A 17,668-nucleotide genomic window follows, 5' to 3' on the forward strand; every position below is an offset into this window, starting at 1 on the left:
AGATGGTTTACTTTAGCCGCATTTATCGTAAAACTTGCTAATTAGCACATTATTAGGAAAGGCGACTTGCAAAGTTTCATTAAAAAACCTCATACTCACTTCTTCTGTTGGCTGCATTAATTTGATCAAAATACAGTAAAAACAGTAATATCGTGAAATATTATTGCAATTTTTTAAATAAATTTGCTCTGTATTTTGGTTGAAACCATGATCTATTTCATTTTTTCAGGATTTTTTGATGTGTAGAAAGCATTTGAAATAGAATTATGTTTACATCATAAATGCCTTTACTGTCACTTTTGATCAATTTAATTTGTCCTTGCTGAATAAAAGTATTAATTTATTTCAAATATATATATATATTTTGTAAAAAAGGTGTTTTTACACTATCATTGAGAAATTTTAACCAAACTATGTTACAGACTTTTCATTAATCATATCAAGGTGTGGAAAATGGGCCTCCGATGACCCATTTAATATGTAGACAATTATAAGTGAAATATCAACTTCTAACTCATCAACTTTAATACTGTAATCATTCTGATAGATTCAATGAGTTTATTCACCAGAGAGATTCAGATGTTTTTTGTTTTAATTATCAGTTGTTTCTTTCTGAACTGAACTTATAATTAAAAATATTATATATATATATATATATATATATATATATATATATATATATATATATATATATATATATATATATATATATATATATATATATATATATATTAGTGCTGTCAATCGATTAAAAACTTTAACTAGATTAATCACACATTTTTTCTGTGATTAATCGCAATTAATCGCAATAAAAAAGAAATGTTTTTGTACGTTTTTAATATATTTTTTAATGTAATAATTTCACAGTTAAATTTAAATACTTGTTTAAATGACCTCTTTTTATGAATGATGGCCTGTATTACTGATATTAATACAGCTACTGATTTTTTTTTTTTTTTTTTTTTTTTACATTTATTATTAGGCTTCAAAAATATAACAGTTTTTAATTTAAGTAAACTTAAAACAATGCTAACATAAACCCATAATAAATGTCATGTTTACTCCTGCCCTTCCTGTCTTAACAGTTAGGAAATATACAGAAATTTAATAAAGTTATCAAAGTTATATGCAGTCTGCACTGCATAAACTATAAATTAAATAGTTAATCCTTATTAAAGCTACAAAAGTTATTTAGTCAAGAGCAGCGAGTCATTTTCTCTGTTCCCTTTGTTCTTTAACTTTACTGACAGGAAGCTTTATTGGCTGCTGTCCCTTTAAGAGCAGACAGACACGCGGATCTCACCGTTTATATACTGTCTATGGATCTCGCCTCATTCTCTCACAACTCTTTTTGTTCATTTTAGACTTTATATAAATCATTTAAGATTGCTCTTATGAGGATAATCGACAAAACTGGCACTTTGGGATGTTTATTGTTAGTTCAAGCGCTTAAGAGAACTGGATTCTGGCGCCCTGTCTATGCATTGTGTGTGTGTGTGTGTGTGTGTGTGTGTGTGTATGTGTGTATGTGTCACATAAGGGCATTCACAGACAGCGCATTCTCTTTTGTCTTGCCGCGCTTGAAATGTTTAAAAGCATTTAAAGGAATAAGAGCGTGATCATATAATGTAAAGCTAGCCAACGGATGGCAGAAAATACGGATGCTGCGTTAATTGCGTTAAATATTTTGACATGTTAAACCAGACAAAAATTAATCGCATGCGTTAACGCGTTAACGTTGACAGCACTAATATATATATATATATATATATGTAAAGCTGGACCACGAATGATTCGCGCAAACATTATGCATTTAAGAAAATCGGGGGCACATTCTCTTCAGAAACAAATGTAATTCTCTGCGTCTTCAGCGGATCAGATGTCGGGTAGTAAATGAAGACTGCTATGTTCATTATTACATCCATCTCGTAGCCACGACATATAATCACCATTAGTTATTATGTTGTGGCCATTTAAAAACTAAGTGAACCGAACATGACACCTTACGGGCACCGTACACTTCAGCTACCAAAAAGGCTTTTTTCACACTTCAAAACAACCACCAGAAAGTCAAAGCAGATATTTCACGTTAGTAATAGATTTCTGAGCTCTTATATGACGCCTTGTTAAAAATTTGGTCTAAAATGAAATTTTTAAAAAGGTTTCATGAATAATGCGTGGCAACAGTGGAGAAAAAAATCTATATGCATGTGCGTCTGTGTGTGTTTGTGTGTAAGCGAGCTGGCAGGGAGTGACTAAAAGCTCACTGGGGCACACGCATGTTAGCTGGCTGTTTGTTGACATGTAATTGAAGTTGCAGATGAGTGAGTTGCTATCTCAGCTTACTTATAAACCTACACACACACACACACACACACAAACACAGAGAGAAGAAGAAAATGAGCTACAAGACAGAAATAAGTGAATCAGAGGGAAATGAGCGGAGAGGGAGCGAGGCAGAGCGGTGTCAATTTGTATCAGTTTCTCACTTGTGATCATGATTATAGCATACTATTCACAAAGACACCAGCATCTATTTAACATCTGCGTGCCATATGGGTGCAAAATAATCCTGTTTTACAGTTCATAATAAGCGTGTGTCACATAGCGACAAGTTGCATACTGCGGTACAGTTCAGACAACTGTTTTAGCACCATGAAGGGAAACATGACATAACGCCTGCCATACTGATCTAAGCCCTCCGGTCAGATCAAGGTGAGCCAAATTTTCCTTGACAAAGATTCAGATGTGAAACTCTGTAAATGGAATGTTAAGCCCAGCAGCTCTGCCTGATGAGAAATCCTCTATACTTAATAGTCCTGATGCTGATTGTACTAGAATTTTTAATTGTTTTAAACTAACTATGGACTAGCTGTCCAACAACCTACTTGATTAATTAGTTAACTGACCCCCCCCCCCACTTTTTATTTAGATTGTTTTTTAGAAGTGATGCTAAAATTAGCATTGTATTGTGAATAAACATTTTGCAGTATGAGACCCTCACCCTCATGTTGTTCCAAACCTTTATTACTTGCTTTACTTTTGTCCGTAGAACATAGAAGAATATATTTTGAAGGCTGTTTTAACTGTTTTTGTCCATACAATTACTTTCCTAACCACATTTATTTTTATTTCATGAAAAAAAAAAAATAATAATAAAAAAAATTCAAACAATATCCATATTAAATTTGCTGTTTAGTATTTGTGATAGTTCTCGCCCAAACATGATGCTCAGACTCTAGCATCTGTCTTATTTGAGAAAATCAGCATGCTTGTCCTCACCAGGGCTGACAGCAAGTCAATAAACTTGATTTGTGATTGACTGGCCATGGAGTCCAAGAGTCAATTAGAAAGAGTTTGGCTGAACGGTCCAAAAGTAGAGTACAAGAAGGTCAGAGGTGAGTCTGTTTGCATGTAGCATTTGGAAATGTCACCCATCGTTCAGGCTGTAAACATAGCACTTGTTTTTGCCCATGCTGGCTGTTGCAAAAGCCTAGTGGTGTTCTATTCTAATGGAAAATTCAGGGTTGATATATTCAGCCGTCAGATGGCCCATTCCCCTGGACGACATTGAACTATTCATGCATATACATCTCAAAATAATCCATGCAGCCTTACAGTCCAGATTGTGTCCCTGGGTTTCCACCTAAGGGAGTCCAGACTGTTGGATGTGAAAAAGCACTGCTTGAAAACCTTGCTATAATCATATTTAATCATATCATATTTAAGAGCAGGGACAGTTGTTTAGTTCAGCTTTTTAGTCAACAGACAGTTTGTCTCGCACTGACACCATTTTGTCTTCCGATACATCTTCTAAAAGCAATTAGGCTCAAACCTCACACTGGATCAATGCTTTACTGTAGGAATGAGCCCTGTTAGAATATTCTGGAGTGAATGAGACTTCAGTTTCATTCCATACTGCAGGAAGTATTGAAGTCAATCTAGTCATGGCGAACAGACCGGCAGGAGGGTGGGTGGGCGAGTGTGCCCATAAATAGGAAACAACTGGCAGGGAGCCAGACATTCACAGCTTGGCACTGTCAATCACCACATCAAGTGTAGTGACTCTCTTCCTCAAGTGTGTTCCGTGCGCGTGTGTGCATGCAACGCACCATTACACACATCATTCACGCTTTTCCGTGCTACTCCAGCCGCCATGTGTCAGGCTGCCTTGTTAAGTATAATGTCCAATTAACTGAAAGCAGACTAACGCATGCATCAGTTTGTACATTAGCGAGGCAATGTTTGTGGATAAACCAAAAATTGCTCACTCCAGTTCAACAGCCTTCAATTAATCCAAGAAGGAGGGCAGGGGAAGCAAAAAGCAGTTCTGTGGAAAATGACCAACAGCAGGGCTTGTTTATGAGTCTGAGAGCTTGTTTGGAATTGTGTAAAGTTGATCTGAAGCATAAAGGGAACATGTCTTTTCAAGGGTCACTAGCTACTGTGCACAAGACTATTTGAGTAGGGTACTTGAATGCGAAAGATGATATAGAAATACAAAAATTCAAACAATGGTTATCAAAGGTGCAGGTATGTGTAAACAGTAATATATGCACATGTGTAGTTACCGGGCATGGTAGGGGAAATATAAAGAGTGGGGGGGGGGGGGCTTGGCACCTCATTATAAGGAGCTATGGGATGTTCAGGTTGACTAAGCACACAGATAAATATAGCACAAAATATTTTGGATTCTGAAGTTACTATAAAAGTAGTCATATGTCTAAATGATTTATGTTTCAAATTTGAAGTTGATATTACAATATATCTTTTCACTATACTAAAAATTTCCATTGAATTTCTTTTAATGAATTTTCCTGTTACAAATGTATACATTTCTAACACAATATTACTTCTATCATGAAATAACCACCAAATATGGAACTTTACGATTCAGATCTTTCCAACAATACAGTATGTGTTTTAACAAGATTAGAAAAGTTATATGTAATATGAAACTAATTTACAATGATTACTAAAATATGTGATAGGTAAAAGGGCAATAAAAAAGAGCACCAATCTGACAGTTAACAGGTTAAAAAGTATTTTAAAAAATCACCTCATCAAAATGGAAATGGCACTTGTTTCACAGAATGATTTGTTTTTGTCCATGCAGCAGCAATCAAAACATCACACAGGGAGCAGTTAGTGTGTTTGCATGTGCGAGGCTCTCAGGGTTATCGGATCTATAGATTCACTGGCGTCCTCAGGGCCACTGCGGTGGAGATAAATGAATATAGACTGCATGTACCGACGGAAGAGAGAGAGAGAGGATGCCAGGCCTCCATTACAAACCTGTGATGGTGTGTGTGTGTGTGTGTGTTTTCCAGGAACAGCTTTGGCCTTTGTGACCCCGACCTTGCAAGCAGTGATACGGGCAATGGGTGCAGATGCTTCTGAAAAGAGGCACTTAATGCAGTTACTGGAGTGGAGACAACTCACTCACAGCACCTGATCGCATTACTGAGGAGAGAGAGAGAGAGAGAGAGAGAGAGAGAGAGAGAGGTTTTAACGCAGGATGAGACTCAGTCAGAGATATTGAAACAATGGGAGACAGGAAATTCAGAAGTGTGACGCAGGTTGAGGTAATCAGAGATATTTTGAGAGGGCTGAAAGAAAGAAAGATTAAGAAAAAGCAGAGATCTGTTCCAAGAAGTATTGCATTTTAAAACCTCACAGGTGCACTTCTTACGTGAAGGCTGTTCCAAAAGAAAGGCACCATAATTATGCTATAGTAAACATCTTGTTCTAAAGAAGGCAATTCTAGAATGCTTTGCAAAAAAAAAAAAAATCCAAGATGGCGAATGAGGCAAGAGCAACTTTGATTATAAATAAACATCTATTTTCATTACTGATAAATAGGGAAAAAAAGTGTTAAAAGATTAATTTAGTTTGTTTATTAGGGCTATATATATATATATGGAACTATAGAATGAACAATAGATAGACGGATGGACAGACAGATAGATAGACTGATGGATGGATGAATGGATGGATAGTTGGACAGATAGATGGGAGAACGAACGGACAGATAGATAGACAGACAGGTGGATGGATTGATAGACAGACAGATAGATTAAACTCCAGTGAAATCAAGCTCCCATTTTTTATGAGGTAAGCAACACTGTTTCCTATGTTAATCCTACTTACGAGGTTCCATTTCAGTCAGGATGCTGCTTTACAAGGCAGCTTCCCAAGTAAGCAATTCGCAGCTAGTGGGTTTTGGATCAGAGCTTATGTTGGGGATGTGGAAACCTATGAGCATGGGTCAACGGTTATCTATACCTAGAAAATGAGAATGTGAGATGGTGAACGAGAGCAGGGATGTAAGAGAGAGAGGCTCTGGTTTTTGCATTCTCAACTCGCGTGCCGGGCACTGCTGCCAATGTAGCCAGAGGGGGATGATGGGATAGAGACAGCTGGGGATGAAGAGGACAGCATGCTCACTGCGCTATGCGGGGACACACTGAGAAAAGACAGGGCGTGTAGTGGTGGTCCCAAAATATCAAAACATCCACATGTACAGGATGCATGTCCGATTGCTATGAAATGTAATTTGGTCAGTCACAGGGAGTGCAGGGGCTGGCAGCCACTGAACAATGACGGCTTGCTTATGAGAAGAGAAAACAATGGAGAGAGAAAAAAAGAGATTGCTTGGGATCAACGTTTATGGAAATTAGGCAAACAACAACATGCAGTGGGAGAGGGAATTATGTATTTGGAACAGTCCATGAACCAGACAGTTACAACACAAAGATGCTGCTTCAAGCTACACGGTGCGCAGTGTTACTCCAGCATTCATCCACATGGAATATTGAATCATTAAAAACTGCCTGTAAATTAGAGTAGACCAGATTAGGCAAAAGAAAACATGGTTTTAAACTGGACTACATGTATGCACAATATTCACTGTACATCGAACCACTTTTAATATTGAGTGAATGAAGAATAAAAAAACGGGACAACTAACAAGGTTTAATAGGCCAGCAAGGAAACTGCATGCAAAACATGATCACTTTATTATAACTATGTTTTTATGTCAGCTTTTAAAATGTCATCTCTGGACCCTCATCTTCTATTGTTTACCACTGATATTTGAAAATATTTGTAGAAACATCAGCATTAAATATTCTTTCTAATAATCATTTTGTAGTTAAATACATTTCCACAGAATTTTTTTATAATAATAATGTGGAAATGTATTAAAATATATAATTATAATACCATTATTTAATAATGTTAATATGGAAATGTGAAAATTACATTATTATAAATGATCATTAACAACAACATTTAAGTATATTTATTTAAAAATAACTTATGATTTTGGCTTATTTACAAATATGTTCAACTTCAGTAATAAGGGTACAGTGCTCTCCACTCATATTTTAACATTTACTTACAATATTTAACCCAAACTAATATGAGTGTAGTGTTCTCTGCTCTGTTCAACACATTTAATCATATTTCAGTTTTCAACACAATTTCCCCCAGAATCGTGGCAGATGTGAAAACAAATAGGAGACTCTGTGCGGACCTACAAATGGTAAGTTATGCGTACACATTTAGTGAGTTTTACAGGTAGGCCGATTTTGACATTTCTGTGCAGTACTTAAAATTAAGTAATCCAGTCCATTCCCCAGAATTATTCAAAAATGCAGTCTTAAAATCTGGTATTTATGGGTTTAGACCACTGTTTCCATGGATACACCGCACACTTGGCGTCTAGACCTTACAGAGATACTTAATCATTAAGCTGTTGTGATAGCAGCGCTATCTAACTGCGACAGGTGAGCGGAGACGCAGCGGGGGACATGAACGAAGAGGGAACGCTGCCATTGAGGCCTTTGTCAAATAAAAGTTCAACGAATTCTCAAATGATTAATTCATAAAGCTGAATACATTCCTCATTTGCCTGGCTGACAGGCTTATCTAGGGCACGTCACGGTGCCTGTGTTTAACACTCTGAGCCTGTCTGTGCACTGGCAGTTTATCTAGCCAGAAGCTACAGTGCTCAGATATAGAAAGCAGGGTTTTGGCTGGATCTAACTTTAGTGATGGCCTGGGCTCAGGTGTGCTTGGACTTCTGCAAATGACCAGCTGTGTCCATATCCTTCATACGCTCTTTGTTACAAGTGTACCTAGGCTTAGTCAGGAGTCAAGCTAAAAGTCAGTGTGGAGCTCACTTTGCCATTTCCACATAATTGAATGAATGTAAACAATCTAATTTAACAGATATTCATCTAAATGGTTAAAAGGTCAAGGATTCCATTCAGAGGCAAACATACTCATTTCCATTAATGAGTTATTTTACTGCAACAAGTTTACCATAGTGAGGATGCTACTAAAGTTTTAGCTATTTCCATATGTATTGAATGATTGTAAATGAACTTGTTTAACAAATAATCATCTAAATAATCAAAACATCAAAGGCAGAGGTCTGTATTGGAACTCCATTTAATATGACGAAATATTCTGTGTCATGTCTCATAATTAATGTAACAATGTTTTCCGTTTCAGTTTCTTCATTCAAAATATTGATCATTCCTACATAATATAAGCCAATTATGGTATTTTAAAGCAGCATAAGCCATCACTGTTGACTGAAGAAAAAAAAACATCCACCACTTTAGGATATGGGATCATCTGTACATATAATGTCAATAAAAAAACCTTTTGAAGGTCACATGCATTTTATTGGTACACAAAAGGGATGATTGCTTTTCCATTCTAAAGTAATTGAATGTCTTCGCACGGTCTCCTTGTGTCCCTGAAAAGATCAATTGAAGCTGCATTCCACAAGGGGCTAAATAATGCAGACTCTCAAAACTAGTCTATGTTCAGAGTGATTGTAGAAACACGTATTCTGTGTATATTTGTACAATCAGAGGTAAACCACAGGAAATCAGGGCATTTCATGCCTTAAATATTATGAAGTGGAGAAACAGGGTAAGAGGGTGCGGGATGCTTCTTTACATCAGTCTCCTGGAGTTTTCAGCTCATGCTTCCTCAAAAGCTTTCAGCTCCAGTGGAGACAGACAATAACAGACGTGATACGGATGGATTCTCTCAAATCCACCTCTGCAAAGCGAGATAAAGCATAGATTAGAGCCCTAAATTATGAGCTACTATTCATCCACACCATTTACCATGGAGAGCATTTGCCCTTGAGGGAGAAAATTTCCTGCTTTTCTGAGTGGAAGCTGATTGGTTGAATGATTTGTTTTAGAAGGCATAGAAAGGTTGTGGGTTCCAGTCTCGGGCCAGCAATGCCACGACTGAGGTGCCCTTGAGCAAGGCATCAAACCCCCAACTGCTCCCCGGGCGCCGCAGCATAAATGGCTGCCCACTGCTCCGGGTGTGTGTTCACTGCTGTGTGTGTGCACTTTGGATGGGTTAAATGCAGAGCACGAATTCGGTATAAACCTAATGTCATTTTCCGCTATATACAATGTATTATTTTATTTTTTTTACGCATGTGACTGACATGTCTCATTTTGGTAATGGGTCATTTGGGAATCAGCATTCTTTAGTGGTTTAATGAATGAGTCCATTGTCTAACATGCAGTGAAATGTGATATTTTTGACTGCTTGTAAACTCTGCATTTCACCAGGTTTTAAAATAATATATAATAGATGTGGCAGCCAGGATGTCTTACACTTTGAAGAACTTTGGCTGTCTCCACACCAGGAACACTGATGGAGTCAGATTGACAGTTCGAACGTTGACATGTGTAGGTCTACAGCTGCCTACCGGGTGCAGAATTTGATTCCTGTTTGACAGCCCTCAATGTCCTAGTTTAATACAACACAACACATTACAGTATCAACGAGCAACTATGCTTGAAATAGTCTGCAGTACATTCTGTGAGATACCAAAATGCGTAGGCGACACCGAATAGAGATGTTCGTGTAGCTAATTTCATGAAATGGAGTGCATGTACATGAAGTCCGATTAAATTTTCTTTCTGACATTATTATATTTTTCACTGAGTAAATACAGCTGGATAAAACAAAAACTGTGTCCGTCTTCATTTGAGGCTTCAAATGTGTGCATGGTGATTCTTTTCTATATGCACTGTGTGTGTGTGTATATATATTTATATAAGATTAAGGTTGAGTGGCCTGATGTAACAAGTTTTATCAGGATCTAGGGTAAGGGTTAGCATACAATGAATCCTGGGAATTGTAAGTCATGACCTTTACCCTTCATGATTTTATCCTGGTTATGAAGACAGATGAGTGCACATGTTTAGCACACTGATAAGTGTGCATGTGATTTATAAGTGTCTGAGGTGCATGCTGGAATGAAAAAATTGTCCATGCATGAAGAGCGAATTAGCATGCCTCAGTCTGTGCGCCAGTAAGCAAATGCATGTGTGTGTATGTAAAACACTTGGCCTGGATAGATGGGGAAAGAGGGTCAAGGGATTGGTGAGTGGTGAGGTAAGAAGGGGGATGGGGATAGAATCCCGGTGAGAGAAAATGACAGAACTTGGAAAAAAAAACAGAGTGCACAAAAGACAAGAGAGGAAGATAAACTGCTCTCTCCCTCTCTCTTTATTTGCTCTAAATAAACCTAGTTTGTGCTGGCTTGTGCAAGAGCCACACAAACCACACACTTTCTAGGGGTACAATTTCACATCCCCCTAATTACAGTGGGGTGTAGCGTTTCTTATTGCATCCTGCCAACGATTGTACTCAAATACGCACACACAAGGTCACGGAACAAATGAGAGGCCGTCTTTAAGGTCCTTATTAAGTTCATTAAGCGCAGTTGTGAACATTTACATTCCCTTCCAAGGCGATAATTCACTAAAAATAGTATTTTTACGCCTGGAGTGTGTGTTTTCCTTTAGTTGTGTTTTATTTTCAGTGGCAGATGTAAAAAGGCAGTCCATTATTCTTCTTTTCTCCTTGAGAATCGAGAATAATGACCTCTTCTGTATGAACATCTTGCACATGATAAGAGTGTAGTCATGGAGACCTTGTTAGCTGTCAAGAAAGGTACCGCATTTTACTATTACACCCTCAGATGCGTGCACACACACACACACATCCAACCGCATTCTAATGCGTTCCCAGAAGTCTACGGTGGTATTGAAGAGAGTATAATCAGTATTGCAGTATAATCCTCCGTCTGTGTGTCCCAAAACTGTCCCGAAACAGCTTGCCCCATTTTTCTTCCCACAAGCTCCCTCTCACTCCTTCTCATTTACATTCCCAGTACAATGCAAGTCCCCCCTTAACCCCCACCCCTTTTTTAAAGAGTCCTAAAAAGTGATTGAATGTAGGCCATTTGGTTGCAGCAAGTTCCTCTGTCTGATTCCTGAAGCATCCCCGGGCTCATCCCTCTCTCCACCCTGGGCAAGAGTTCAGTAGGGTGCTCAGTGTGCCTTCAGGTTAATCTGTGGAAGTAGCAGATGCTGGTGATCATTAACCCGAGAGAACCTCCTAAATTCTATTTCTGAGATTGGCACCTTAGATTCCTAGCGGTATCACAGCAGTGAAATAAGAGAGAGACCCAATGCTGCTTCTCTTCCCATTTTCCCTCAAGTTTGTGACATTCTGCATCCAACAGTCTTAAAACTACATCAGAGGGCTGGGCGGTCTGAATGGTAGAAATATGTCAACCATTAGCTATATCATTTAAGTATACAGTATACAAACACTAGTAGCACTACTGTTTAAAAAGAAAGTTTTGAATACATAATTTTATTCAGGATGCAATGAAATGGTCAAAAGTGACAATAAAGACATTCAAATGAATACCGTAACTTTGAACTTTTTATTTCTCAAAAAAAAAAAAAAAAAATGATGAAAAAATGTATCATGGATTCCACAAAAACATTAAGTAACACAACTGTTTTAACTTCGAAAATAATATTAATAAATGTTTCTTGAGCAGCAAATCAGCATATTAGAATGATTTCTGAAGGATCATGTCACACTGAAGAATGGAATAATGATGCTGAAAATTCAGCTTTGCCATCACAGGAAGGAATAGATTACATTTTAAAATATATTAAAATAGAAAACGGTTATTTTGAAATGTAATATTATTAAACAATAATACATTTTTTCACGTTTTTAAATAAATATAAACTTTTGAAGGGCACTAGATTACAAATGATTTTATTTTGTCAACACAGTTCACAATATTAATATAGACTTCAACTGATCTCATGTGTGCAGCTCAGCATATTTCAGCTTATTTACTTTAACTTCAAATGTGGCTCATGAAGTTGTATTTATTATGTTTATTGAGTTATTTCTCATATAATCACATAATGTTAAAGCTGTTTCTATACTGATTCCAGACTTATCAATTATATGTTAGCTTTTGGTTTATGCTCATCTATTTAAAATGAATAATATAAAACAAAAAAGTAAAAAATAGGTTAAATTTTATACATTTAGAAAATAAAACAATTGATACATTTTTTATATATAAAAAAGACATGAAATCTGTTCATGATATCCCTTTTATGGTAGAGTATTTATTTTACTAAATGAAAAATTAAAAGACAATAATAAGTTTTATGTAGGTTGAGATTTCCTGCTAAAATAAACATTGTCATAATATATACTGTACTCTTAAACTGCCATATAAGATTTTTGTCATACCGCCCACTCCTCCACCGACTCCTCAGCAGTCACAATCCCCCCTGCCAGTGGATACAGCACGTTGTTCCTGCTTAGACCTCCACGAAGCAAGCTGCCATGTTCATTCCAGTAGAAATAAAGTATTTCATAAATGTTTTTCTTCCTCACATGGATCATAGATCAACTAACACCGATACTGTTAACAAGTTGGCTAAGTTTGTTCCTGCGTGGGAGAGCCCCCAACCCATCTCGTGGAATAAATGAACACATTCATCCAGTGCCGAGTGGAGCTCTGTTCCCACCACAAACCAAAAAGCAAACAAGTCTGAAGCACTGTTCAACTGTTTGAGACCATTTCTTCAGTTTCTTCTTGGCCATGTCTGCTCCTTTAAGACCCACGGTGGATTTGATACACATTCCCTGTGGTAGTTTTGTGACCCTGTATTAGTTCTCCTCCCTTCCTTTCCCATACTTCTTCTACATTATCTCTATACCCAAATCGTTTTAATTCAATTGGGTCATGCATGCGTTACAAAACAATTTAGAAAAAAATGCTTAAAGCTTTATGGTTTGAGTCACAGAACAGCTGTGCACAATAACTAGAGATATGACTGTACTATTCACCAAAAATATACAGTCATTTATTGTTTTTTTTTTCTGTCACATGACTCCATTCATATAAAACATTGGGCCTATTTTCTTTTTTAATCTTTAAATAAATCTTGTGGCGTGTTATTTAAAATAATACTAACAATCATTGAAATCTTCAGTTCATTCATATTTAATGTTCAGTTAAGCTTGTCTGAGTAAGCAGGGAGGCTGGGCTTAGCGAAAGATCACTTGTCGCATTGATTCTGCACATGTTTTTTTGAATAAGAAATGCTGAAAACTAATAGTTACAAAATAACTAATAGTTAGAAAATTAAAGTTTATTTAACAACATTTATGGCATACAATAACCTGAATATGTCACTCTCAAGAGATCACTTGATACATTTTCAACATTATTCACTCTTGACACTTTGCCGTGTATTACATAAGTCACCCACACCCCACAGTAACTGATAGCTGCTTCTTGTATTTAACACACAGGAACCTGAGTTCATAGCCCAGGGTATCAAACTCCATTGAGTCACTGAAACCGAAACTGATCTCATAACGGCCATCATTCCTCTTAACCACTTCAGCTGTTATTTTGATTTTTTTGAGAATTAGACATATGCAATATTGGACCCACCGGTGGGTCCCCAGAGTTGATGTGGTTAAAACCTCATGCTATTGAGGACAAAATACATTAACATGACTTACCTCTCATACTCCTGGTTGTCATGGTCACACCGTGCATCCTTGTGCTTCTCCCAGTCCTTGCCATGACGACATGTCGTTAGGGAGACAATATCCTTGCCATTGTGGATGTGATGCAAAGCATTACGAGCGTCTGAGCCGATGCCCGTCAAGTAACGTTTCCCTTTAAACATCAACAAATATTTACGCCTTGGCGGGACGGTGTTGCGAACTAACCATCCCCTCTCTCCACCCTTCTGGGGGTGTTCTTTAGAGAACAAAGGGATGGAAATGTCAAAGCCCGGTCGGAAGTGTTCCGTATTCAGGCTTGCTTTAGCCAGGATGGCCTGGCCCACGTTAAAGCCCAAGTCCTCAGTGTAGTTGGGCCAGGTTCCAGAATAAAGGTTGAAGATGACATGATTCCGCCCATCGTTCCAAAGTGGGTAACCTCGAATCCGCTCGTCCACATTAGGCACAAACTGTGTCGACAACTGGTCCCTGTCCAGCGTGTCGATGCCCAGCACGAACAGACATGCCTCTCGAGGGTCTGACGTGTAATACCGTGACTCTGCGACCGAAGTGAGGATCTTGCGGTAACTCTCTGACACACGCTCACCCTTCTCTAATGGATAGATGTAGACCCGAAAGCCGCTCTGCCCTTGACATCGGGCAAAGTTAAAGCAGGTGTCCATCCTGCAGCGACTGTCTTTGTAGATTCCGGCCCACGACTGCCTCCGCTGCCTTGGTGAGTCACTCGAACCCCCACCATTTTGCAGCTCGGCCTGGTCGGCATAACCCAGGAGCAAGTCCCGATCCAACCAGTTGGGCCAGGGCCGTGTCACCTCCCCCCTCTTGTGGGTGATGAGACCCAGGAACCGTTCCTGCAAGCCGCCCCAGTAATAGAGCAACAGCCAGCAGCACATGCACAGGCCCAGAAGCATGTACTTCTTGCGTGCCTGCATGAGGCCGTCTCTCTCACCCTCTGTGCTCCAGGGCCGTGCCGGGAGCTTCAGCAGGGGGGAGACGGGATGGACAACAGGGGCCGAATCTCCAGCATAGCCCCAATGTCCACTTTTCCATCAGCAAAAAACAGAGACACGTATGCACTCTTTCTCTCCTGTCTCACTGCTTCTGAGTTGTCTGTTCACAGGACGGTAAGCCCATTCGACAGAAGTGTGTGTGCACTCTGCTGTCGTCAGCTGGAAGTGATGCAGTGCAATTTCTTCTCTCTTGGTAGTCCTTCTTTCTGCATGGCTCAATGAATCCCCTCTGTGTTACCCTAGCAGAAATATTAACAACACACTTCAGTACACAGCCTTCTGTTCATTTATATCAGCACTGCCATGTACACACACTCTTATTCTATCGTCAAACACATGAAAACATTAGTGAGCAGTGCATTACAGTGTGAAGGGCCATATTTCAGGCATTTTTTTTTAAGTGGTGCATTGTGTTTCAAAAAATGAGCATGACTACCAGACAATAAACTCATGTACAGTCCAATATATTTTGTACAATATATTCAAATATTTGTATTTAATCAAATTAAGCTTTTGAAAAGGATTGGAATCAGTCTCCTGACTTATGCCAGTCCACAACTTTATCCCGGAGATCTTTTGACAGTCTCGTGCCACCCATAGTTGAATGTTTGCTTCAGTTGCACTACCAAGGACTGAGATGGTCCAGGAAAGCTCTTTACCTGCTAAGTTTATCAAAAAGGCCAGAGCTGATCACAGTTGAATGTCAAATGTGTGCCATTGAGAAGGTGATTCGCTATACCTGATTGAGTTTAAACGTCATTTTTGGAGGGGGGGTGATCCTTTTTCCAACTCAGTGATTAAATTGTTTTGACAAAATTGACATGTTGCCGTTATAACTTTCACTTGGATGTTATAAGTTGCACTGAGTAAATACAGCTGGATAAAACAAAAACTGTGTCTGTCTTGATTTCAGGCTGCAAAGAAACAAAATGTGATTATTTTAAAGGGGGTGATTATTTTCTATACCCACTGTAAAAGGGCATTTCACAGTTTGAAAAACGGAAGTCAACAAAATAACATAGTCCAGTCAGTTTTGCACAACATCAAAGCTCTCCATGCGTGCGTTATCAAGTGTCTCATCATGTGCCCAACCTTGGTGGTGGGCACAAAAGACTTTGTATGCACCGGTATGAAGCCATGCTTGATTTGAAATGGGTGTATTTAGTCTTCTGGTCTGAGTCAGTTCTGCTGTTTTCACACACACACTGGTGCAGTGTTTGGAGTGAACATGCAAAACATGAGCCGGGGAGCGATAGCATCTACCCTCTGCATGCTCCAGTTGAACGGAGATGAAGGGGATGAAAAAAATAAGGCAGCTTTAAGAAGCCTAAATCGAAAGTGAGAGCTGAGATTGAATCTGATGCCAGTTAATCTGAAGGGAGACTGAGGTTCTTTTTGGTTTGTTTGTTTGTTTGCTTTGCCGGGAAGCACGCAATGGTTTTGAAGGGGAGGTGTTTGTCAAGAAAGTGTCCTCCTCTCATCAAAGTGTGTACCTGTCTCTGTGTGCGGCGTCTCACAGAAAAGGTCAGTGTGTCTACTGCCAGGCAATGCACAAAGACAGCTTTCAGTTCTCACCTGCCTCACTTGTTTTTCTCTTCTTTCGCCTCTCCTCTGATTCTGCCTTTCTGCTAAATTCCTCTTGAGTTTCTGTCTTATCTCTTTAAGCCGTCTGACCACTGTCTGACCCAGAGCAAACAAATCTTAAAGAAGAAAACTAATCTTAATGAATATAAAGGGCCTGTGTGTCGATTTGCATGCATGTGTGTGTTGCTTATGGATATTCTTGTTATATGCATTAATAATGTGTGATAGGTACAGAACGAGGGCAAATGCAGTGTGAATCCAAGTACATTTTTTTATTGTGAACGTGTGTGATCACGAGTGCTGGCGTTCTACACGGTAAAGCTCCCCTCATGAAACACTGGAGGGCAAGCGCATATTTGTCGGGAAACAGATGCAGAGGATTCCATTACAAGCTGCTCATTATTAATGCACGATAACTTAGTTAGGACATTGATTTCCCTTCTTTCCTTTCGTTTGGCTTTTCATGCCTCACAGATTAAGTTAATCTCAATTTTCCCTTGAAAATAAACTGCAGTTAAGATTTCCACGAGGATCACTCATGCCAATCCTTACTAGGGATGCCAGAAACAACCTAATGAATATGGGACAATGCAAATTTGGATGGACACATTTGGATCTGGGTGAACCTTTTTTGTTACTCTACTATGATCATAAGCAAAATGATAGTAAACAAAATAAATAAAATACATATACAATGGCAGCCTAAAGTTTGGAGTAATTAATTAAGATTTACATTTTTTAATTTATTTAATCAAAAATACAGTTTCAGTTTAATTTGTTTCCCTTTTTTTCTGATTATTGTTTTCTATTTTATTACATTGTTAAAAAATAATATATATATATATATATATATATATATATATATATATATATATGATTTATTTATTTATTTATTTATCACTGGACTAAATGCTGCTGAATAAAATATATTTTAGAATATATTAAGAAAGAAAGAAGTTATTTTAAATTGTATTAATATTTCACAATATTTACTGTATTTTATCAAAGAAATGCAGCTTTGGTGAAAATTTGTGACATCTTTAAAAAAAGCTTTTGGCTCTAGTGTATATACAATTTAATATTATTCTTTTTAATCATTTTAACCATTATAATTGTGTATTTCATATTCATAATTTTATTATTTTAATGTATTT

The 17,668-nt window shown here is 38.0% G+C and overlaps 1 protein-coding gene across 3 annotated transcripts in view; it reads right to left on the minus strand.

The window, feature by feature from the left end:
- LOC132104187 (exostosin-1c) overlaps positions 1-17,668 on the minus strand; it is a 44,515-nt gene that overhangs the window by 22,200 nt on the left and 4,647 nt on the right. For all 3 annotated transcript variants that reach the window (XM_059509466.1, XM_059509465.1, XM_059509467.1), the window contains exon 2: positions 13,915-15,169. In XM_059509466.1, the coding sequence (XP_059365449.1) occupies positions 13,915-14,852 (938 nt within the window). In that variant the 5' untranslated portion in view covers positions 14,853-15,169. The remainder of the gene's footprint in view (positions 1-13,914; positions 15,170-17,668) is intronic.

Source organism: Carassius carassius, chromosome 25 (assembly GCF_963082965.1).
Source record: "Carassius carassius chromosome 25, fCarCar2.1, whole genome shotgun sequence".
Lineage (NCBI taxonomy): Eukaryota > Metazoa > Chordata > Actinopteri > Cypriniformes > Cyprinidae > Carassius > Carassius carassius.